Source organism: Budorcas taxicolor, chromosome 11 (genome assembly GCF_023091745.1).
Source record: "Budorcas taxicolor isolate Tak-1 chromosome 11, Takin1.1, whole genome shotgun sequence".
In the NCBI taxonomy this organism is placed as follows: domain Eukaryota; kingdom Metazoa; phylum Chordata; class Mammalia; order Artiodactyla; family Bovidae; genus Budorcas; species Budorcas taxicolor.
The window spans coordinates 32,858,019-32,880,539 of NC_068920.1; the positions used below are offsets into that span (position 1 = coordinate 32,858,019).

The window sequence follows — 22,521 nt, forward strand, 5'->3', positions numbered from 1 at the left end:
GAGCCAGGAAAATCTGACTTTTTATTTCTTAAATACTGTAAAGGAAGAAGGAGGGGAAATGGTCCCCTGATGATGGAGGGCCATCGAGCTAGGGATCGTCAGCAAAGGCCCTGTGAGCATTCGGGAAGCGCTGGGGGCTGTAGTTGGGGTCTTCCTGCAGTCGCTTTTGTATGTCAGCCCGGAGCTAGAGAAAGCAAAGGAGCTTGGAGTGGTGCCATCGCAGACCCTAAGGCCCCAGCAAGCACATGAGCCATCCCTTAGGAGGTACCATTTCCCCCACCGGCCGTACACTGTCCAGGAACCCAGTAATAGCATCACTGAGCCTTCCCAGATGCCTCCAGTAAAATCAAGTGGTAGTCCCAGACTCACCAGTTCACCTCTGAAGGGATCCAGGGAAGAGGGACCCTAGCCCAGCCCCTCCCACTAGACCATCCCTATGCTGCTTCAAGGTGGGGGCACCTGCTGCCTGTAGCTCTCCTGAACCTCTGGTGCCTCCAGGTCCCGGCTCAGGCTCTCGGGGCTCGTCAGGGGCCGAGCTCCGGCTGCCTTAGCTGCCCGGCTCACGGCCTCTGAGAGAAGCAGCTGGGGGCCCTCACCCTGCATCGTCTGGGGGACAGGGGGTTGAGAGGGAAAAGAGGATCAAGGTCAGATCCAATGCCACCACCCAGCTCACCCTTTGCATGAGTCAACCACTGAGTCTCCATGCTAGCGGAGAGAACGGAGACAGTCCATGTGTAGTTTTGACAGCAGAAACGCCTTCCTAATTTTGTCCGGCTCTGGCCAAAAATGGCATTTGAATGTGCTGGACTTGGTCTCCAAAGCAAGAGAGAGAGGATGGGTCAAGCCATCCAGCATTCTCAGCTAGCCCACAAGAGGATGCCTGCCTTAAGAAAGATGGGCCCTAGTCAAAACGGGGTTTGGGATTGTGGGGTGATAAGACTGCTGCAAACAGCAATGTAAGGTCCCAGAAGGGTTTCTTTGTCAATTAAACGAGGGGACTAAAAACCAGGAATGTCTCTAGTTTGATTCTAAGCACAACAGGGGAAATCGGATACAGAGGGATCCTCAGGGAAGAGGCAGACCAACCTTGCGTCTCTTGGCAGGCATACCACTGAGGTAGGCATCGCTCAGGGGAGGCTGCGGTTTCACTTTCCGCTGGCTCTGAATGTCCTGCTGGATAATAGGGACCCATTCCTGGGGAGGGAAGGACGATGAGAAACTAGCAATCACCACAGCCTTCAGCTGCCTTAACCCACCAACCCCCTCCTGACACTCACTGGGGGGACTGCAGCTGCCCAAGGTTCTGTCTCAGCGGAAGCTCCATCCTGTTCGTCTCGCGAGCCCCCTTCAGGAGCAGGAGGTGGGCCTCGGGACATGGCCTCTTCCGCTGTTGTTCCAGGGGCCGGGGAAGCATTTTCCCGCTGGGAGTCAGACAGTAGGAAGACCCAGGCTTCAGATTTCTCAGCCTCCAGCCCTTCCGCCCAGCCCTCCACTCCACGTTAGCTGGCTCCTCAACCTCTCCCTGGTACCTGAGGCTCAGGGGAAGATCTCTCTGATCCCTGAACTTCCATTGGCTCCTCAGGAAGTGTCTGAAAGGGGGCAGAGAAGGAGACCACCACGAAAGGCCCTCTCAGATCTCTCTGGTTCCAAGTCCCCTAAGCCCATAGCCCAAGAGGGCCCTCTTACCTGAGGGGGATCCCCAACCCTGCGAACGTATCTGAGAATGGCATCAGGGCCTACAGGCATGTGTTCCAGTACCACCTGCAGCCTCAGTCCCATCATAGTGGTCAGCCAGCTCACCAAGGATGGATTCACTCCACGAGACATGCGACGCTGTGGGGAAGAGAACAGACTCGATACAAAACCCTCAGCTGGCTTTTGAACGGCGCCAAAGCATAAAGGGTGGCAGTTTGGAGGAAAAAAAACTGCAGGATACCAAAGAAAACCTGAGGAAAAGCAAAAGGCTAGGGATCTGGGGCTGAGTAATGCTTACAATTCGGCCATTGATGACAGCAGCAAGCTCCATCTGCTGTCCCCCCAAGCAGTGCAGGTTCAGAGCCAAGCATTCAAACAGGCCCTGGTTACACAGCTCCAGCAATCGGGCCCCAAATCCACTGTCTGTGGGCAACAAAGAAGGACAGATTACTGGTACCTGGCAGCCCTGCACATCCAATGTGCCCCCTCGCCCTGGCTCAGCCAGCCCCTGACCTGTGCAGTGCATCACATGAGCAGCAATGCTATTAAATTGCTCTTGGAGAAATTCCAGGTTTGTTCGGATGATGTCCACACCTGGCTGAACTTGCACCAGAGACTGAGAAAGATGACACACAAAGACCCCCAAATCAGAAACCAGACAGACTGGGTGGGAGTCAGGGAAGAAGCAGCTGGAACAACAGCCACCCTGACCACAGTCAGGAAAGGAGCGGCTGGAAAATGGATACTCACAAAACTCTCCCGCACATACTCTTCAAGCCCCGTGATCAACGCGTGGGTTGCCGTCTGTGGGCAGGTGGAGACAGCACAGGTTAGAACAAACCCCACCCCTCAAGACATGTCCCCCTCCTCCCCTAGCAAGCCCAGAGTTTCGACTGGGGCAGTCACAGCTTTAGGCAAGGCGTAAACGAAGTCAGAAATAAGTAACAAAAGGTGAGATGGAGAACTCTGGGCCCAAGGTCTTCATTTACCCGGATGTTACCAGGTGTGGGCTCCTGGCCACCCAGGTAGTGCTGGTGGAAGAAAGACCGCAGCTGGGGCTGGAGCCGCTGCAGGGGCTGGAAATGCCCGTGGAGCAGCATCACCACATCCACCATGGAAAAGTTCTGGCATAGAAGAGAGAGCAGGGCCCCGAAGAAGCCTAGGGACAGGGACTGAGGTCAGCAGTGGCCTTTACCACCTGGCCTGCCCTCTAGCCCATCAGCCTCATCCCACCATCAACAAAGGCCACCCACTCTCCCCTGGCTGCCCGATCCCTAGAGAAGGCAGGGCACCCTTATCTGCTCACCGAGAGCCCCATCGGCCCCAGGCTCAAAGATGTTGCTGGACCCACTGAGGCGCTGTATGAAAGCAGCGATGCTCTCACTGCTGCCAGCCCGGGCCCCCAGGGAGCCCAGCAGCGAGCTCAGCACACCCTGCACCACTGAGGTGAAGAACTCCAATGGCAGGCTCTCAGGACCCACGCTGCCAGGACTCCCACTGCCACCAGAAGGGGACCCCGGTGGGGGTGCTGTCTGCTGCTCTGGGGCTGGAGGGGGCGGTGGGGGTGGGGGCGGCGGAGGAGGGGGAGCAGCTGTCTGTGTTGCCTGCATGAGAGAGACGGAATAAAGAACAGAGAGTGAAATTAGAATAAGGACATAGAACGGCATTATGCTTAGCTGCTCAGTCAGTCGTGTCTGACTCTGCAACCCCATGGACTGTAGCCTGCCAGGCTCCTCTGTCCAAAGGGATTCTCCAGGCAAGAATACTAGAGTGGATTGCCATGCCCTCCTCCAGGGGATCTTCCCAACCCAGGTCTCCCGCACTGCAGGCAGAGCCACCAGGGAAGCTCATGAATACTAGAGTGGGTAGCCTATCCCTTCTTCAGGGGAGCTTCCTGACCCAGGAATCGAACCGGCGTCTCCTGCATTGCAGGCAGATTCTTTACCAGCTGAGCTACCAGGGAAGCCCCAAAAACGGCACTGGGGAAGCACAAATCCACAGGAATCTGGAAGGTATGGCGCTCTGTTCCAGTCTTTGTGCCTTATAGCAGAATACACATGGCGGCTTTTCATAAGCTGAGTCAGGTTGAGCAGGTACCCTCTGAACGGGTTAGCTCAGGAAAGCAGTGACACAATTATTATGCTTCTCACTCCCAGCCCGTTTTCCTCATCTACCAAATGGAGGGTGCTAAGACAATCAATTCCCAAGGTTCCTTCCTAGTGGCAACAAGACACCCAGGACCTGGCTGGGCTCAGGAAGAGGCAGACTGAAGCGGAGAGTCAGCCAGCCACTCACCTGCAAGAAGTCCGTCATGCCCTGGAGAAAGGCGGGTACACCAGGCATCGCCACAGTAATGGTGGGAGAAGCCACACCAGGCCCTCCAGTTCCCGGCCCAGCAGGCCCCAGCAGGTTCCCCAGGAGCTGAGAGAACTGAAGATCAGAGGCAGAGGCTTGAGGAGGCTGAGGCTGGGCAGGCCCCCCTGGGGCAGGGCCAGCTGTGGTAGCTGTGTTGGTGGTGCCAGAACTAGCTGACGCAGTTGCAGGGGCTGGAGATGGAGCCATTCCTGGGGTCCCCTGAGCTAGAGAGCAAAAGAAGACAGCAGAAAGCTCAAGGAAAACAAGACCCCACAGCATCTCCATTCTGGTGGAGAGAACTGGGAAACCGCTTCCATCCAAGGTGAGGAAGGACACGGACTCACCCACAAGGACAGGCTGCATAAGAAGCTGCCCCACGAGGCCGCTCACCATCTGGGCTAAAGAGGCGTTGGTACCCAAACCAGCACCTGGCTGAGGGAAGAAGACAAGGGCAGGCTTTCAGACTTGGCCTCTCCATGCCCTGCCACAGGAGTCTCTACACACTCTTCCCTGATGGGACTACCCCACCCCTAACTCACCAGAGCCCCCGAGACCGGGGGCCCCCCAGGATGGGAAGGCCGAGCCTGTGGAGGCGTGGGCCGGGCAATCACCAGCCGGGTGGGAGCTGTCGGGAAGCCTGGCACCTGCTGTCCTGTGGGCGGCAGAGGGGAGAGACCGAAGACGGCTGAGGGCCCAGTCCGAGCAGGCCAGCAGACGACGCCCACCACCGTGGACTGGGCCCCACCTCCCAGGCTTCCCCTTTCAGGTTGTTACCTGTGGCCGCGGAGGCAACAGCTGCCACCATGGCCTCATGAGTGATCTGGTGGGCGACGGCGTGCATGAACTCAGGGGGCAGGGAGGGCAGCTGGATGAGGGTGGAGCCTGGGGGGTGGGTCTGATGTAACCTTGACCCTGGACCCCCTTCAACCCACCCACTCAGCCCTACCCCTTCTCTACCCAGAGCTCAACCTGCTCTGATGCCCTCACTCTTACCCAGGGTCTGGCCATGACCAGGGGGTCCTAGGGGGCCAGTGGGAGCACTCGGAACTCCACCAGGCTGTGTGCCAGAATCTGGGCAAGGAGACAGAGAAAGTGGCCTGAGACAGGCGGGGCCAAGGTCTAACTGGATCCTCCTAAGATCAGCGTGCTTCAGGCCTCCACTCCCCCGACCAGAAAAATGGCCTTTCACTCCATCTAGATGGGGAGGAGATGCTCCCTTCACCACGCACACAACTCTCTGAGGACAAGCCGTTCTTCCTGCCCCTCCCGACACACGCCAACTTAAAGAGCCTGTGCTCTGCGCCATCAGCCACCACCACCAGCCCTGGCCTCTCCTTTCCCACCCTGGCGCCCCCACATCTCAGCACCAACCCAAGACCCCTCCTTGCACCGCTCTGCTCTGCCAGCAGCTGTTCCCAGCTCACCTTGGATGTTCATGTGCATCATGACCACGGGTTCCACACTCTGGTGGGAAATCCGGATGACCCTCGGGTGGCTGGTGGTCGGTGGGGGAGCTGGTCCTGGCGGGGAAGCCCCCTCATTCGAAGACTCCACGGCGGTAGAAGAAGGGGCCAGGGACGAGGCCTGCCCAGCACCAGCGGGAGGTGCCTCCGCACTTGGAGTCGGGGGGGGCCGTGTCCCGTTCCCTGTCATGGTCACAGTGGTCCCCACATTGATCTGGACGACAGACAACGGGGCAGACGTGAGTGAAACACAAGCGCCTAACCCAGAGCACCCCATGATACACTTCTAAAGTCTCCTCCATCCTGGGTCACCATGTTTGCCGAGTCTGCTCCCCTCCCAACCTCCTTGGAGCCCAACAGCTACGATGGATCACTTCATCAACAGCCCCCCATCTGTCCGCATCCAGGCTCCCCTGATCCACCTGGATGGGGATGGCCGCCTGCTGGAGCACCATGGGGGTGGTGTAGTGAGACATGGGCCGGACCACGTGCAGATGACGAGGGGGCGCACAGGCCAGATTGCAACGCAGGTCAGACAGTGCCACGAAGGTGTTGCCCAGCAGCCGCAGGCTCTCCCCGACCAAGTTGATCAAGCGCTGATCCTCCTCACGGCCCTCTTGCTGTACTCCCCGGGGCCAAACACAGAAAAGCAGAAAGCATTAGGCTAGGATCCACCTTATTAAAAAAGTAATGCCTTCTTGAGATTGATTATCACATCCTCTTTGTCTTTTGAAGAAGGAAATGGAAACCCATTCCAGTATTCTTGCCTGGAAGACCCCATGGACAGAGAAGCCTGGCGAGCTACAGGCCACACGGTCACAAAGAGTTAGACACAACTGAGCAAGTAAGCACTATGTCTTTAGGTACATCCTCTGAAGCTTCTGTATACACCAAATCTTTGCAAGTAAGCTCCAGTTTATACACACAAATAGCTTCCTTTGATAATAAATCCTACAGTGAATCAGTAAGCTATCACCTGCTAATCTCCCTTACATTATAAACTTCCTAAGTAACTAATTTAGGGGATCATGAAAGTGAGAAGACAGTGAACACCATAAAGATGTCAACGAGGAAAAGATCCTGTGTTCCTGTCAAGGAGGAAACAATCACTTCCTTCCTAATCTAAAGAGAAGCTGCTCTGTAGAAGATGACATCTTTTGGGGCACGGGGCAGGGGAAGTGATCTACGCTTCGCCCTGCTCCATCTGGGGGTGCTGGAGGTGAGGGGGTGGGTGGGCTCACATTGTTGTTGTAGTCCGTGGTGGCAGCAGCACCCAAAACCTCATAGTAGCGCTGCAGGAAGGGCTGGAGGCGGCTCTCAAGCCGCTGCAGCTCCTGAAGCACCTCAACGTACTCCGCAGGCGAAGGGTGGCTGTGGGCAAAACCCAAAGCGGCCGTGAGCCGAGGCTTCCCTCAGACTCCTGCCCTTGCCACCCATGCCCCACTTCTCCCTGGCCTCCCAGAGCCCCAGCCTAACTCCCCACCCCACCCCCTGGAACTAGCAGAGCTTCTGTTCTTTAACCTCACCCAGGGGGGAAGGACAGGAAAAGACAAACTGCTTTCACCCTTCCCACAACACAATTCTGTACCTATAATGGCAAAACACCAACTCTTAAAAACCAGATAGGGCCTCTGGGTACTCAGGGGAGAGATGCTTGCCACCTCCGGGAGCACCATGTGGATTTCCTAACCCGAAGAAGGGCAGCGCCTCTAGCTCAGTGGCCAGTCTCAATCTCATTTACCTACTCCAGAGCACCCCCCACCGCCCCTCAACACTAACTCTACAAGCACCACCTCTGAACAACGTTTTCTCTCTCGTCAGACCTTTTCCTGGTCCTTACACTTCACTTAGAATCCCCAACCCACTCCCACCCCAAAAGGTGCTCTCCCTCTCTCACTTGGGTGCATTTGTCTCTGGGGCAGATGCTGGGCCCGCTGGGGCTGGGCCAGAAGGGGTGAGCTCCGGGCTCTGGGCAGGGGCACGCTCCTCCACTTCTTCCGCCTCCATGGGCTCCCGAGGAGGCACTTCACTTTCAACCGGTTCTGACGTTTGGGAGGTCAAGGCCACCGGCTCTGGGGCCACCGTTGGTGTCTGGGGTGGCGGCTGACTGTGCTGGGCTTGGGCCCCCCCTCGGCACTGAAGCGGGAGAAGAGTCACGACAACAAAGGCAACGTGAAACTGCAGCAGATTACTCAAGTCAGAGCAGACTGAGTGGAGAAGGGGCACTAACTAGGCGCCCCGAAGGCAGGGCTCTGCATCTGAATCTCTGACTCCCTAAAACGTACACAAATTAGACATGTGACAAACACCTATGATACTTACAAATAAACTATTAACAAAAACTAGGGATTGTGGTTTCCTAGCCTCCAAGAGAAAAGAAGGAAAGGACACTGGCTGCAAATACAAACTAATGAAGCTAAGCCATCCCAGCATCAAATATGACAATCAAGGAACAGGAAGGCAAGGAATCCTTTAATTGCAAAGAGAATCAGCAGGGACAGGACAGCCTCAAAAGAAAGATACTTTTTCTGCCCAAAAGAGCACACACTGCAGAAAAGAGATTAGATTAAGAGGGGAGAACCCAGTGGATGTGACCAGTCATCCCTAGGCTGAGACAAAAGGGGTAGGGAGGATGGAGCGAGACAGGCAGTGGCCAGCCTTGCCCACTCACCTCCATCCGGGAGAGTAAGGTCTGTATATCCCTGATCATGTGCTGAGCCATCACCAGCCGCACTCGGGGCTCACTCTACAATGAGAGAGAAAATCAGGACAGGTTGGAGACAAAGCCACAAGCTCCATTACCTACTAAACCAGGACCCAGCCCCATCTCTTCAGCCAGACCCATCCCCTACTTCGTGGCCTCCTTCTCCCAGATCCCCTTCCTTGACCCTCCCAGGCCCTGTGATACCTGAATCGGGGCCTGTTCCATGTTGATGTGAACATCCACAGCAGAGCCGTCACTCTGGGGAAAGGGTAAGGGAAGTTGCTCTGGGAGAAGCCAAATACTAAGGCCCCCACGCTTCCGACTGATTCTCTGGTGCCCGACCCCTCTAGATTATCAAAGACAGAGGCTGTTACCAGACCAGAGAGCCCACCAAAGCCCTTCTAAAGACTGACACACCTCTCTTATGAACTCTTGGCTGCTACCACAACCAAAACTGGCCCCACAAAAACCCTCCCGTGAGGAACACAAGCTTACGGGAAGATTGAAGGTTCCAACCATGACATAGCTGTTGGCATTCCGGTCATGAACAGAGGCCCCAGGTCCCCGAGTACCAGGCGTGGGTCCCCCACCATGGGTGGCTGAGGTGGACCCTGTTCCAGAAGATGCTCCAGAAGGGAGCTGAGTCTGAGGAGGAGCCCGTTCCACAAGGTGAATAACCTTTCCCCCAACATCTGCAGAAAAAAGATACACACCAAAACATTACATGATCAGGGAAACCCATGGCCTCAGCTCACTGCTCTGGACAGCAGCCTCAAGCTCTGCTCTGCCTCCCCCACCCCCTTACTGTATTCTTGGAGCTTCTTATCATCCTGCAGAACTCGTCCCTGGTAGATAAGCCGTTGTTTCTCAGACGGGATGCTAACAGAAGCAGCAATATGTTCCTTAAACTCCTTTACGTTCATCTGTAGGGAAGAAGAAACATGACGAGGAATCAGGGGGTGGAAGAAAAAGGACAGAATGGGGACAGCTGACTTGTAAGGGGTAAAAACCATCCCATCCTAAAATTACTACCCACCTGTCTTAATTGTGAGGTAATTATTGAGCAAAGCCCTGAACTAGGGCAACACTTGTCAAAATACATACAATAAACGTAACGAACTTCAGGTACAGGCCCAGGAGAAAACTACAGGGCTGAAGACCAGAAACACCAACTGACATTCTCTTCTCTCCCTCTCTGCCTGGCTCCAAAAGGAATGTGTGTGCCTAGAGATACCGGTGATCCCTCCACAAACACAAAATGATACAACACTGTAACCTTAAAGATAAAAGCAATGACAAAGAAGATGTGGTAGAGAATCAGGTTAAGGAAGGCAGACTCAAGCAAGAAGAAAAAGGGGCAAAGTCAGAAAAATATTTTTCCTAACTAGACAACTGACTTGTGAGAAGTACCCAGCTGTTTACAAACACCTAATCACAAAAGCCTACACAGTCTCATTAAATACACGAAACAATGTGTTTAAAACTATGGATCAACCTCCTTACGGTTTTGTCTATTGAGGATCTACCTGCATTATGAGCATTATGGGATCCGACTCCTATCCTTTAAAAACACAGCACAGACCTCATCAGTTTTTAAGACACTCTTCTACTTTAGGTCCTAGTGTTCTGTTTGCCTTCCCAAAGGCAGGAGCCACATCTGTCCCGTTGGGCTGGGGCTCATCTATCATGTTGGCATACAGATTCCTCCTTCTTTCTTTCCCTCTGCATTGAGTTTTATCGAGGTGGAGGAAGGCAAAGAAAATCTACCTCACCCAACAAAAGCCAAAGAGGAAACATCAGAAAATGTTCTGGATACAACATGAACGAAAAAACCAATGAGAGAAAATTTGAAAACCATAATATCAGGCTCTTCTTTCAGTACAAAGAACCTGTAAGAGGAAGAGTTAATGAGTGTCTCCCAGAAGTACTGGGGTCTCACCTGGGCCCCCACAATAAAGGTCCGGGTCTGAGAGTCCAGGGTCTTCACTAGCACCTCCAGGCTGTCAGGATCCTCCATAGTGGTACTGGTACTATCACTGGGCTCCATGGCCGACAGCTCTCTAAGGAAGAATGTTAGGAGGAGGCCCGCTGTCGCCTAGAGCAGATTTTTATATACCCGGAAGCCTCCCCTGCCCGAGACTCCGCCCCATACCTAAAGAGTTTCTCCCACACAAGCACACACACTCACACCCGCCCCCATCCCCCTTCTGATTCCGGGGCACAGGGAGAGAAACACAAAGGGTAAGAGATCGACGGCACGGGGAGCTGGAGGGCGGCAGGTGGGAGGGGCTCAACGACGCCAATCACAGTAAGGGAGGGCCAGAAGAGCTAGGAAGACGGGAAGGAAGGGAAGACGGGAAGGAAGGAAACACGAGACCGGTGTCATCACCGGTCGCGGTAGGACAAGGGCTCGAGAAGTCGGCAAACCCAGGGGACAACCAGAGACCGAGGGTCGCGCTAGACTCTGCGGAGAAAGTGGTTTCGCGCACGCGCGCCACGCCACGCCCATCGAACCCGCTTAAGTCACTAGAGACCCGAAATGACGAACACTCACGGGGGGCTAGATCGGCGAGCTGTCTCCCTCTTCCACGTACCCTCGGTGCTCTATCAGAAAGGGACAACCAACACACTCCAAACACATACACACACTCCAAACACACACACATACACACACACACACCCTACCACCCAGCTCCGCCCCCGACTTCCCCACGGTACCGTCACTTCCGGTCTCCCCCAACCTGCCACCGACGGCCACTTCCGTTTCCCCGATAGTATTTGGGGATCGCGAGGCGGTACTTCCGGCTCTCCCCAGGTCCCCAAGCTTTACTTTTGTGGGGCTTTTCCAGAAAGTCCGCGGCCCCAAATAGTGAGTTCCTGGGGGCGAGACGGGCCGGGGCCGGCCTAGATGGGAGGGAGCCGAGCACCCCGAAGAGCCGCCGCCACCGCCGTCGCCCGGGGGACCGTACTGCGCCTGCGTGCGTCCTACTACGCATGCGTGCACACTTAGGCACCTCCCCACCACAGCTGGCGCTGTTCAGTTCTCCCCTGCGCGCGCTTAAGCAATAGGGGGGTTGTGGTGGCCGCTATAAATGCCTGAAAAAAAACACGAGATGGGACTCTTCGACTGCCTCGAAAGAGGCTTTGAGCCGTTGTGTGGATCTTGGAGTCTGGAGGCTGGGGATTGTGCCTCGCAAATCTATGCTGAAGTCTTGGTCGGCAGAGAATTTGAGGCGGCACTGTCCAGGCCACCTAGAATCCTGTCTTCTCTTACTATCGTCCTCGCTGAGCCACTCCTTCGGCGTCTCCGGAAGTCACCCTTTCCATAGGCGGTTGGAGGTGGTTCTCGAGCTGATTTACGTGCTGTGGCGTCGTTGGGCCTGACCTCGGTTTTGCCCGGTGGGCGTTTTGTGGCGCCATGTTCTTCCCCGGCGGTTGCGGCCGAGGGCACACGCCATGTTTTGGAGAAACCAAGGATTTAGGACCTGTCAGGACTTTTATCTTAAAAAGGACGACTCCGAGTTTGGGAATTGGAAACATGGGGTCAGACTGGAGTGAAACACAAGACTGACCCTGGGGGATTGAGAGGGCCGCCTAAGGGCTTCTACAGGTGGAAGGTCCGGTATAGTTACCGTCCCTCTGCCCTCTTCTCCCCCCCGCCCCTCGGGCAAGGGCCTGGGCCCCTCAGTGCTGCCACTCCTCCAGCCAAAGCCGTTGCTGCCGGTGTACCTGCCTCCGGTGCCTGTCCTCTCTGGGATTTGTAGCTTCTACTTAAGTCCCGGTACTGAAAGTTTTAATAAGCATATGTATAGTGAGCCCCTAGTTGGTGCCAGCCGGTTTGCTGAGGGTTTCACATACTGTCACATTTAATAGCCTTTCAACATCTATTACATCCCTTTTATAGGTGAATGTAAGTGGCAGAACTGACAAATAGGCCTACCAGACTCCCTTGGGTCAAGCACTTCTATTTTACTGCCCCAATAGCTTGCATTTTAGTTTTTTGTTAAAAAATATAATGAACCCTCAGCTATTCATCACCCAAATTTTATTCCTTTAGCTAAATCGCAAGCCCAGAGCAAGCCTCACCTCTCAGAACAAATCTTTATGGCAGCCTGTGGGTATAAATAATCCAGGAAGTACCATCTTCTTGGCAGTACCCAATGATTGCCTCTTGACAATTCTTTGCCTACTTCCTATTACTTGAGAACATAATACCCACGAGAGACTAATAAGTGCTTTACAAACATTACTATTAATTATAGGGAATATTTACTTTGGATTTATGTGCAGGCCTTTGCTAAGGGCTTCATATGCCTTAGCTCTTTTAATCCTATGAGATTGATGATTTGCTCATGAGAAAACAGGCAAGATTAATAAAATTGTCCAAAGTAAGGGTTTGGACCCACCCTGCTTGACACCACTGTCTATACTCTAACCACTAGATTCTGTAGCTTCTTGCAGTAATAAACATTAAGTGAATGAACTCGTGTGTCAGCAGACTTTTCTGGACCGTGTGCATAGTTTCTCCAGTGAACAACTTGAGAGAGAAAGCCTCCTATCCACATACTTCAGCACCTGGTACATACCTGTTGTAAAGCACTTACCAGGTGGTATTGCAATGATTTGTTTACACAGCTAGTTCTCCTTAGACTGACTTCTTCAAGGCCAGGGACTATGTCTTACTTTATGTTCCCAGGGCTTAGCCAGTTCTTGACAAACAACTGGAACTCAAAAACAGTTTTCTCAGTGAGTGAGTGACTGGTAGAATCAATCCATCTCTCTTCAGTGCTGCACAGCACAGCAGATATCCCAGCTCAGATAGGGTTTGAAAGAAAGATCACCTGGAGGTCTCAGCTGTCTTAACTCCTGGGAGACCCTGGACGTGCCAGTATGTACTGTGGAGTGGTTGCGTTTCGAAGAGGGGGAGGAAGTCCTGAACACTGTAAGTAATCCATGGTTGGGTTGGAAAACAAGATTGAAGTTACTCATTAGCGGGTGAAAGGGTCAAGGGTCGAGGCAAGGGGGCTGGAAGCAGACTATACTGAGCAGCGAGTTGGGGAGAGCAGTTAAGGCACCAGCCACTCCACACAGAGCACCAGCTCCCTCCTGCCTGAAGATGTTCCACCACATTTGGGCAGCTCTTCTCTACCTCTATGGCTTTCTCCTTAACTCCATCTACCAGTGCCCTGAGCACAGCCAACTGACAACTGAAGGAGTGGATGGGAAAGAGGTATGCACTGAGCATGGAAGCTGCTGAGTTGGGGCTGAGGGGGCTCTGATGGACTAGGGTAAGAGGCCCAGCATGACCAGAAAGCCACACTGGAAGGAAGAAAGGGTGTGAGTGTTATGATGAAAGCAATAAGTTAAAAATATATATAAGTACTATGGCCATCAATGTGGAGACATGTAGAACTGGAGAGTGGGGTTTACTGAAGAGGAGCAAAGAGGAAAAGTCATTTAGTGACTCCTTGTCACAGATCCAGTCTTTAGCTGGAAAAAGGCAGCCAACACCCTCATCGCTAAGTATTGTCATTGGATTCTGTAGTGAGACCCACCTTCTTCTGCTCCCTTCCTTGTCTCTCCAGTTCCCAGACCCCCACCTGGGCCAGTGGTACTTTATCGCAGGGGCAGCTCCCACCAAGGAGGAGTTGGCGACTTTTGACCCTGTGGACAACATTGTCTTCAACATGGCTGTGGGCTCTGCCCCCACGCAGCTCCAGCTTCGAGCGACCATCCGCACGTGAGTGGTGAGGAGGCAGAGGCACCAGTAGGTGCGGTCTCTGCCTAAAGTGTGAGCACCCGCCCACAAAGAGCTGGGCTCTTTGGCATACCATTATTCTTGGCCCACTTGAGTTCAATAGCTTTGTTAGTTTCCCTCCAGAGAGAGATGGACCTAACCATCCCTTCATAACTTGAAACCCAAGGGGACCCAGGGTTCCAGAAAGAGTAAGATGGAATAGAGGCTGGCACTGAGTGGTTGAGGTGTCACTGTTTCTCCTCCTTGCCACCACCACTTCTGCAGGAAAAACGGGCTTTGTGTGCCCCGGAAATGGATCTACCACCTGTCTGACGGGAGCACAGATCTCAGAACCGAAGGTTGGTTTTCTCCAGCCCTCACTCTCCTTAGGCCCCCTGGGCAGGCTTGCTTGTCTTCACACTAACCGCCCCCCAACCATGACAGGCCGCCCTGACATGAAGACCAAGCTCTTCTCCAGTGCATGCCCAGGTGGAATCATGCTGAAAGAGACAGGCCAGGGTTACCAGCGCTTCCTCCTCTACAGTGAGTGGGGAGGCCAGGCAAGATCTGGGGAAAAAGAGAGGAGGGATGGGGGTTGGGAGGAGGCAATAGAGTCCCTTTATCTGGGTCCTGTGACATCATCCCAGGAAGGGCTGGCTGCTTCCCTGAGGTCCTCACCAGGGGCTGTGCTGAGAAGCAGGGGCTTTGATGAGCCTGGCCCTCCCTTTCCAGATCGCTCACCCCACCCTCCTGAGAAGTGTGTGGAGGAATTCCAGTCCCTGACCTCCTGCCTGGACTTTAAGGCCTTCTTACTGACCCCCAGGAATCAAGGTGAGGGGGTAAAATCTTACGGAAGATAACTAGGACTTATCAAGTCTTCTGTGAGAGCTGGATGAAAGGGACTCAAGTGATGTCACTAGGGGGCATGGCCGAAGGCTGACATCATCACACTGGCTATGTTGACACTTCCACTTGTGTCATAGACTGATGGTACCAGAGGGAGCCAGGATGGACTCTGGGCTATTGCAGTGGATAAAAGGGGCAGAAGGTCAGACAGGGGCAGAGGGGCAGAGGTCTGCAGGGGAAAAAAGACCTCAGAGACTGTCTGACATGGGGCGTGAGAGACTGCATTCTGCCTCATCCCGTTGCCATCAGCCTTGCCTCTCTCCCTGGGTCTCCCTCCTGTCCACCCTCCTTTCTCTCTCCTCCCACCAGACACCTGCGAGCTGTCCAGTAACTGACCTGTGGCTTCACCTATGCCCCCCAGATGGATACAGCTGGAACTTGTATGGTGAGGGGAGAAGCTGGAGACTCCCAACTCTCTTTCAAAATAAAGATGATTTTCCAATCCTCATCTCATTTGGGGGTTTGTCTCCCAACATCAGTCCCACTGCCCTCATTTCAGTCCTCCCCCGGACCTTCTCCCACCTCAACCCCCAGTTGGACGGCGTCAGGAAGGACGCTGAGCAGTGGTAACTCTCGCTTTGTAGTGGTATATTTAGCATTTGGTGTGACACAGTTATTTATTGCTGAGTGAGCAAACCCAACCCCCTAGTGGGGTCTGCAAACTCCAGTGCTCCCCATGCTGCCTGTGAGCTGCCAGCCCCTATGAGCTGGCCGTCCTGCCAACACTGCCTGCACCCAGCCCCACTCCCCCTGGCTCCTAGGAATCCTCAGGTCCTCCCTTCAGGCTCCCCATCACCTGTGGGAACCCCATGCAGACTCCCTAATCTACCCACCTAGGAGTGCTGCTCTTCCCCAGATGGTGCAGATCCCAGGATCCAAGGGATCCCCCGAGTCTCTCAACCACCCTCTTACCCCACCCAGAGGTCTGTCTGTCCTGACTGGTTTTCTCCACCCCTGGAGAGTTTTAAAAGGTTGAGAGGACCCTTCAGTCTTTATTCTCACCACCACACTTTTTTTTTTTTTTTTTTTTGCTTTTAAAAAGTGGAGGTGGAAGAAAAAAACAAAGTGGGAAAAATGTAAAAGCAAAAATTAACAACAGCTGGTGAATTCAAGGGCGAGGCCCCCACTGTCCATAAACACAGACACCCTGAACAGCTCTCCTGTGTGTGGAGGGGGCTCTGTGCCCTCATACTCTGGGGTTTCTGCCCCTTCCCTGAGGTCCCTGTGCTTACAATTTGGATCATATCTCCCACACTATCTTCATCCTTGCTCCCACCCCACTGAGGGTAGGACCCTGGGTCACACCGTACCCCTTGGTCACAGCCCCTTGCCTGGGTCTCCCCTCTGCTCCTCCCCCTCCCTCCCTAACTTCTCCCCCTCCAAGTCAGTGGCCTCCTCATCCCCAATGGGCTCCCGGAGGCTGACGGCCAGCACCAGGGCCTGTAAAAGACCAAAGAGGCAGGCAAAGTGCAGGGGGTGAGCGGTCAGTAGGCTCAGCACGGCATGGAGTCCATGCAGAGCAGCCAGAAAGGACAGCAGCCCATGCAGCCAGAGGCCCAGCGGTCCACGCAGGCCCAGCGCGTCCAAGGCTGCCCGCAAGGGCCTTGAGCAGAGCCCCAGCAGGGCTGAGGCCAGCAGCTCCAGCAGGTGCAGGGTCAGGTTGGTGGAGATCTGCAGACACTCCTCTGGGTCCCCCAGATACTGGTGGGGAGCCCCTGCTCCCCCACCTGTATCCCCCCGCAACCAGCCCAGCAGCTTCTGACGCCGGCCAGGCTTCTCCACCAGGGCTTCAGCCATTGAGGGGTTCAATTCCTCTTCAGGGGACCCTCCACGTTTCCCGGTGCCATCTGAGTCCACAGGATCCTGTCCTAGTTTGGGAATGGTCTCCCCAGCCTCTGGTCTCCCAGACTCTTGGGTGCTGGAAGCAGTCTTCTCCCACTTGAGAGAATCCATTCTTTTGTACCCCAGTTGCTCAACTTGGGCCTCCCTGCTTGGTTCTGGAGCAGCCCCAGAGCTCCTCTGTGCACCTGAGTGCTGGGTCTTGGGAGACCCCAGATCTCCCATGGTTTCTGGGGCACTGTCCCAGTCACTCCCTGAATTCTCAGAGGAGCTGTCCATCCGTCTGGGTTCTGGGGTGGGCAGGTCAGGTCTTGTCGACTTCCGGCGGCCCCAGGGGCGAGGGAGCCAGCCACCAAGGCGTCGGAGGAACATGGCTGGGGTGTGCAATGAGCCCTCCAATTCTGGGGCTGCTTCCTGGCACGGCTTAGGTTCTTGGATGGAGGACTGGGGATTTCCTCAGAAACCAGAGTGTGTTTAGGCTCAGAAGAACAGGAATCTGCTTGGAGAGTCCTACTCTGAACTCAGAAGTGGCTCTCCTCTTCCCGGGATGGTCATGCAGCCTGAAGCGGCTTGTTTCCGTTTCAGTTTTAAGGTAAAGAGAGGCACATTCAAATCCATTCACCACCACCCCACTATGCACACACACAAGATTCCAAAAGTCTACGGATCTGACAAAGCCTGGGACACCGTCACAGTGTCCTCCCTGTCTTCCAGGTTTCCTTCCCAGCAGGCAGCACCCCAAGTTTCACTCACCAAGGCCACGCCCCAAGGTGCCCCAGAAACTGGGGAGGCGGTTCTCCATCCAAAAAGGAAGGAAGGAAGGAAGGTGGCCTCGGTTCCTAGGTGCTCCCGACCGACCAGGAGAGTCCTAACTGCTGCCCTAAGGCAGCTCAGAAAGAAGTCTCCTGTTAAGTGAGTGGGGGGTGAGGTATCCGGCAAACTCCAGCCAGCAACGTTCCTGCTTTGATTCAGAGGGCTGTGATTCCTATAACGTGGCCCCACTGGCACCCCAGCCCGCAGCTGAGATTCAGTCTTCGCAAGGTCAGGCCGGAGATGTCTTGGGAGATCTCGGGAGCGAGGCAAAGCGCGCGCCTGCCTGGGGAGCCTGGCGTCTAGGCATCCAAGCGATGCAGCCCCTCCCGGGCCCAGCGTCGGGGCCTCGGCCTCGCGAAGCCGCCCGGAGCGCAGAGCCCGGAAGCAGCCGCACCGGGACTAGAGGACAGGCGGAGGCGGAGCCCCAGCTCGCGGGGCGGACCCTGTCGATCGACCGCCCCCCAACCCCCGCCCCCGGCCCGAGCTGCCTGTGCGCGCCATTAGAGCGCACCGGCCGTACCGAGGGGCGTACAGCCGAGGTCACAGGAGCCAAAAGCGTGAATATAAGCCCAGGCTCCATTTTCGTCGCCTAGAAACCCCCGGCCGCTGGTATCCCCTTAAGCTCGCCCGCCCCCTTTAGTTCCCTTGAGTTCTTCCCTGCATCCCGCTCCACTCTTCTAGTTCACGATTTCATGAAAGGCTTTTCCAGAAGAGAAAGCTGAGGAGGCTTGGGGCTTGAGTAGCCCTTCCTTGCTCCTCCGTGCAGATGTTTACCTCTTGGATTTGACAACAGTGGGCACTTCATATGCCTGGCACCTGGTATGAGGCAGGAGGAGCAGGAGAGGAAGTATGGGGAAGACAAGTGTAGACAAACAGAATGTGCTTCCTGCCCTTAGGAGTTTTCGGGTATCAAAATGAAGAACCTTGGCTTAAAGTGTAGATTTGGGAGGCCAGAGTTCTGGTTCCAGCTCAGCTAACAGCCTACAGGCTACATCTTTGGTCTTCGTATCACACTGCCCTCTTCCTGCAAGATGCCACCCGTGATCATTTCTGAGCCTTTCCTGACTTCCCCATCACCATGCATTCTTTTTATCACATCGTGTCTCCTACAGGTGCGAGCAGCCTTAAGATTGGGCTTGTCTCATTCCCATTCATAGCACTTAGTATACAAACTTGTGAAATCAGTGATTGAATTGGCTAGAGTGGACAGAGGGTGCTTTCTGTGGGAGGTCAAACTTGCATGAAAGTGTGAGTCGCTCAATCATGCCTGACTCTTTGCGACCCCATGAACGTAGCCCACCAGGCTTCTCTGTCCATGGGGTTCTCCAGGCTAGAACACTGGACTGGGTTGCCATTTCCTTCTTGAGGGGATCTTCCAACCCAGGGATCAAGCCTGGGTCTCCTGAATTGCTGGCAGACTCTTTACCATCTGAGCCACCAGTGAAGCTCTGCATAGACTTGCATAGAGACGGGTAATTCCTGGTTCAGGGGTTGAAAAAATAGGGGGGGCACTAAGGACAGTGCCTGGGGACTAGAAGTGAACCAGACTGCCAGAGGCAACCCTATCAGGCCATGTAGAGGAGCTGCCTCTTCTGGTTCTGGTAGAATTTCATGTGGTCCCGTTTCGTTTGGCTTCCCTGCAACAGCTTCCAGAAAAGTGAATAAAACACCAAGAGGGAGAAAAGCTTGATTTTATTTCTCAATTTTTGGCTTCTTTCTACTGAAGGCAGAGTCCACTGATCAAAACCAGAAGGTGTGGAACCTGGGCAGACATCAGGAAGTAGAAGCCCAAGTGTCTAAGTTCGGCGCCCAAGTTCAGACTTCAGCAACACACCAAGGTCAGAACTTGCCCAAGTCAGAACTCGAGGTTCATGTATGTCCGCAGATCCCGCTCCCAGGCCTTGTCCTTCTCTTCCTGCCTTTTCTCCTCCCTGCGGTTCAGTGTGGTCACCCTAGGGGCTCTCTCCCTCCCAGCCACTGCCCGTATATCCCGAGCTGGGAAATGTGTAACTCGGGGCTGAGGTGCTGGTCTGTAGCCTAACCCCTCCTGGTCCCTCTTGAGGACAGTGGGGATAGGGTTGGCACGGCCCTCACCCCGGGGTCCTAGCCCCATTCCAGGCTCCCAGCCCCCCCTCAGCAGCAGCTTGAAGCCTGGGCTGGAGGTAGAGACCCCAAGTGGTAGGATGGGGGGCCGGAGATCCCGGGACAGCGACAGCAGGTGAGCAGTGGATGTACAGTGGTTAGAGTCTTGAAAGTGGGCATCACAAGTCTCACAGTACTGGGGGGAGGGGGATCGGGACCTGGAGAGAAAAAAAGAGAAAGGTTAAGGGTAGCACAAGGGTTTAGGCCTCAGAGGTGGGTGGCAGGGTGGGACAAGGTCCTTCCAGTATCTCTGCCAAGAAACAAATTGTCTTTCCTCCCCAGTTAGCAACAGGGGACCTGAAGGAATGGTTAAGGCCTCACAAGGTTCTTGGGTGGGAAATAATAATTACTATAGTTAACATTTGTACAGTGCTTACTATGCTATTAAATACAAGCACTGTTCTAGTATTTTATGTATATTAACCCATTTAATTAACCCTAACAACTCTATAAGAAGTATAGTCTAATTTCTTAGATAGGAAAACTGAGCCACATGGACGCTAGGTTGCTTGCCCAAGAAGTACAATCAGGATTTAAACCCAGAGAGTGTGTACAACACAGAACTTTAGCAGATATTTTACAATGACTATAAACAGAATATCACTTTAAAAAATCCTGAATTGCTATATTGTACATATGTAATTTATATACTTGAACTATGCTTCAATAAAACAAAAGTAGATTTAAAAGTTTAAATAATATTAAAAGATAAGGCTTCCCTCACCGGTTCTCTGGACTCCTTGTCTCTCCAGGGCTCTCTCTGACCATGCGGGCCACCTCAGGGAAACCTGCTTCTTCAGCCAACTGAGCAGCATCTCTGCCCCCCAGCTCACAGACCCCTACCCAGGCAGCCCCACGGCCCAGGAGATAGCGCACAGCTGCCCCCTGGCCTGCTCGGGCAGCACACATCAGAGGGGTCCACCAGAAAGCATCCCGAGCATTGATATTCCCTCCAGCTCCCCCTGCCTCACGGGGATCCAACAGCCTTTTTAGTTTTGCCAGGTCCCCCTCCTGGGCTGCCCTCAGTATCTGCTGGGTCGTCTTGTCCTTTGCGTCAAGGGATCTCCTTTGTCCATGTCCTCCTGCTGCTCCTGCTGCAGTCTCCCTCGTCATTCTTCTTTTCTTCCTCTTCCTGGCAGGCCCAGGCTGAGCTCTCTGGGTTTCAGGGGTGCCGCTCTCATCTTCAATCAAGGCTTCATAGAAAGCCCGGGCTGCAGCCCCATCCAGGATGGGCTCCAGCTCTTCAGGCTGTGATTGCAGCTGCCCATCTTTCCACAGATCACTGGGATCAGTGGCTGGGGTAAAGTTAATGAGGGAAGACCCAGACATGGCTTTTGGGAAATCTAGGAAAATGAGACTAGGAAGCCAAGCCCCTGGTGGTCCTGCAGCGACCAGAGCCAGTTCCAGACACCTAATGAGATAAACAAAAAGTATCCTTAGCGTCAAAAATCCCCTCCCAACCCAAAAGTGACCCCACAACCTGGGACCCTGTAGGGTCAGTAACAGACAATGCCCCTCAGTAAAGGTAAGAAAGAAGTCTCCGTAAGACAGTTGCCCAGACCGTGCGCTCCGCCCCTACCTCCATCCGCACCAACAATACCAGCCTCTCTGAGACAACTTTATCACAGCGTAAAACATACCATTAAGAAAAACAATCAAATTGTCTCTTTAAATCTTCCTATTTCAGGGTAAGTTCTTCCCAAACAAAAACAAACGCGACACGTCTCCGGAAGCAGGAAGCAGCTTTCAGGAAGAGGTTCCAGTCTGTGTCGCTTTATAGCTTCCGTACTGCAAAATGGCGCTACTCTAAGCAAAGGAGTCGACAAATAATCACAGGGCACAAAGACGCATGCGTGGCTGGGGAAAAAAAAACAAAACACAACACAACACCTGAGGGTGCAGGCGCGCGCAAGCGCCGGGTTGTTTCCCGCCCTGGAATGTTTCCATAGCAGAAGCACAACGCACCACGTGCCGGCGCAGCGCGAGGACTGAGAAAGATCCGTCGGTTGGGGTTCTGTTTTTACATAACGCCCCCACAATGCCCTTCGCCTCCTCCCTCAACGTGGCCCCCGCTCCGAGCTCATTTTCTGGACCTGGGAAATCACTCTCAGGGTTAAAAAAGGCTCTGAGGCGGAGAATGCCCAGAAACCCTGAAATGAAATAACGTCACGCAGCCCCTCACCATTACTCTGACCAGGGTTCGAAGGTCGCACTTAGCGCCCACAGCAGCCCCGTTCAAGCCCTAAGAGGAAATGGAGAAGTGCAAGGGGACAAGCAGCAGAATGGCTGGCACCACCTCAGGTTAGCCCACGAGGCCGTCCTGGTTCTCACACCGCTCAGCTCATCCCAGTACACCCTACCCAAGACCCTCAGCATGGAACCCGGCCTCACCTCCCGCCTCCGCTGCGCGAACCCCGGATGAAACATGGGCCCCGTCGCGGGTCTCCTTGGCGGGCTGACTCCAAGGAGCAAGGCGATAAGGGCCAGGAGGGCTGGCTGGCTGGGGATGAGGTCAATGCCCCGGGCAGCAAAGTCTCGCCGAGGCCTGAGGCTCGCTGTTTGATGGGAGAAGCAAGAAGCAACCAGCCAGCCTAGTTCCTCTCCCGGCCCATCCCCTCCCCTCCATGGCCCTGCAGTCCCCGGAATCACACAACTATATTTCCCAGGCTACCTGGCCCAGAACGCGGTACTAAGTTTCCGCTTCCGGTGGCGGCTCGCAGTGCCCTGCTGAGCCCCGCCCCCAGCGTACCCCTCCCCCGGGGCCTCGTGACACCAGGGTCGTGCGCGGGTCATCCTGGGATTTGTAGTTCGCTTTTCCCTAGTTTCGTCAGTTTCTTCTTTCCAAGGACTCCATTTCCCGGCATGCA

General features: G+C 54.4%; 4 protein-coding genes across 10 annotated transcripts; 1 reads left to right on the top strand and 3 right to left on the bottom strand.

Annotated features, from left to right (window-relative positions):
- Positions 1-2: 2 nt before the first annotated feature.
- BAG6 (BAG cochaperone 6) lies at positions 3-11,180 on the bottom strand. Of its 5 annotated transcripts, XM_052649035.1 has the most exons (26): positions 10,936-11,180; positions 10,157-10,277; positions 9,023-9,140; positions 8,713-8,909; positions 8,422-8,475; positions 8,185-8,259; positions 7,411-7,649; positions 6,755-6,884; positions 5,936-6,133; positions 5,475-5,727; positions 5,044-5,121; positions 4,825-4,932; positions 4,590-4,702; positions 4,395-4,482; positions 3,991-4,274; positions 3,002-3,299; positions 2,685-2,854; positions 2,446-2,499; positions 2,209-2,311; positions 1,994-2,118; positions 1,687-1,833; positions 1,530-1,589; positions 1,278-1,421; positions 1,087-1,194; positions 460-606; positions 3-184 (listed from the first exon to the last, which is right to left on the bottom strand). In XM_052649035.1, exons 2-26 carry the CDS (start codon positions 10,262-10,264, stop codon positions 89-91), a joined length of 3,495 nt encoding a protein of 1,164 aa, XP_052504995.1. In that variant the 5' UTR covers positions 10,265-10,277; positions 10,936-11,180; the 3' UTR covers positions 3-88. The 5 variants fall into 5 exon arrangements, with proteins under 5 accessions (XP_052504995.1, XP_052504996.1, XP_052504997.1 ...); XM_052649036.1 differs by lacking the exon at positions 4,825-4,932; XM_052649037.1 differs by lacking the exon at positions 460-606.
- A 2,069-nt stretch (positions 11,181-13,249) lies between these two features.
- APOM (apolipoprotein M) lies at positions 13,250-15,300 on the top strand. Its single transcript, XM_052649040.1, has 6 exons — positions 13,250-13,447; positions 13,803-13,957; positions 14,240-14,313; positions 14,399-14,497; positions 14,687-14,785; positions 15,170-15,300. The coding sequence occupies exons 1-6, from the start codon at positions 13,334-13,336 to the stop codon at positions 15,193-15,195; spliced, it is 567 nt and encodes a 188-aa protein (XP_052505000.1). The 5' UTR covers positions 13,250-13,333; the 3' UTR covers positions 15,196-15,300.
- Positions 15,301-15,438: 138 nt separating this feature from the next.
- On the bottom strand, positions 15,439-17,879 carry C11H6orf47 (chromosome 11 C6orf47 homolog). Its single transcript, XM_052648747.1, has one exon. It carries the CDS (start codon positions 17,069-17,071, stop codon positions 16,178-16,180), a length of 894 nt encoding a protein of 297 aa, XP_052504707.1. The 5' UTR covers positions 17,072-17,879; the 3' UTR covers positions 15,439-16,177.
- A 1,308-nt stretch (positions 17,880-19,187) lies between these two features.
- On the bottom strand, positions 19,188-22,348 carry GPANK1 (G-patch domain and ankyrin repeats 1). Of its 3 annotated transcripts, none has more exons than XM_052648425.1 (4): positions 22,046-22,348; positions 21,295-21,460; positions 20,379-21,065; positions 19,188-19,812 (listed from the first exon to the last, which is right to left on the bottom strand). In XM_052648425.1, the coding sequence occupies exons 3-4, from the start codon at positions 20,981-20,983 to the stop codon at positions 19,368-19,370; spliced, it is 1,050 nt and encodes a 349-aa protein (XP_052504385.1). In that variant the 5' UTR covers positions 20,984-21,065; positions 21,295-21,460; positions 22,046-22,348; the 3' UTR covers positions 19,188-19,367. The 3 variants fall into 3 exon arrangements, with proteins under 3 accessions (XP_052504385.1, XP_052504384.1, XP_052504386.1); XM_052648424.1 differs by having other exon boundaries at positions 21,295-21,511; XM_052648426.1 differs by lacking the exon at positions 21,295-21,460.
- Positions 22,349-22,521: the final 173 nt, after the last annotated feature.

What these genes read in the sequence shown, in the direction of transcription:
- APOM (XM_052649040.1), top strand. Translation starts at nt 13,334, where the DNA reads ATGTTCCACCACATTTGGGCAGCTCTTCTCTACCTCTATGGCTTTCTC. An exon ending in CCAGCGCTTCCTCCTCTACA is followed by an intron (nt 14,498 to 14,686) that starts GTGAGTGGGGAG and finishes CTCCCTTTCCAG; the next exon opens with ATCGCTCACCCCACCCTCCT. An exon ending in ACTGACCCCCAGGAATCAAG is followed by an intron (nt 14,786 to 15,169) that starts GTGAGGGGGTAA and finishes TCCTCCCACCAG; the next exon opens with ACACCTGCGAGCTGTCCAGT.
- BAG6 (XM_052649035.1), bottom strand. Translation starts at nt 10,264, where the DNA reads ATGGAGCCCAGTGATAGTACCAGTACCACTATGGAGGATCCTGACAGC. An exon ending in TATGCAGCCTGTCCTTGTGG is followed by an intron (nt 4,275 to 4,394) that starts GTGAGTCCGTGT and finishes TTTGCTCTCTAG; the next exon opens with CTCAGGGGACCCCAGGAATG. An exon ending in AGGAGAGCTACAGGCAGCAG is followed by an intron (nt 185 to 459) that starts GTGCCCCCACCT and finishes TGCTTTCTCTAG; the next exon opens with CTCCGGGCTGACATACAAAA.
- GPANK1 (XM_052648426.1), bottom strand. Translation starts at nt 20,983, where the DNA reads ATGTCTGGGTCTTCCCTCATTAACTTTACCCCAGCCACTGATCCCAGT. An exon ending in ACAAGGAGTCCAGAGAACCG is followed by an intron (nt 19,813 to 20,378) that starts GTGAGGGAAGCC and finishes TTTTCTCTCCAG; the next exon opens with GTCCCGATCCCCCTCCCCCC.
- C11H6orf47 (XM_052648747.1), bottom strand. Translation starts at nt 17,071, where the DNA reads ATGTTCCTCCGACGCCTTGGTGGCTGGCTCCCTCGCCCCTGGGGCCGC.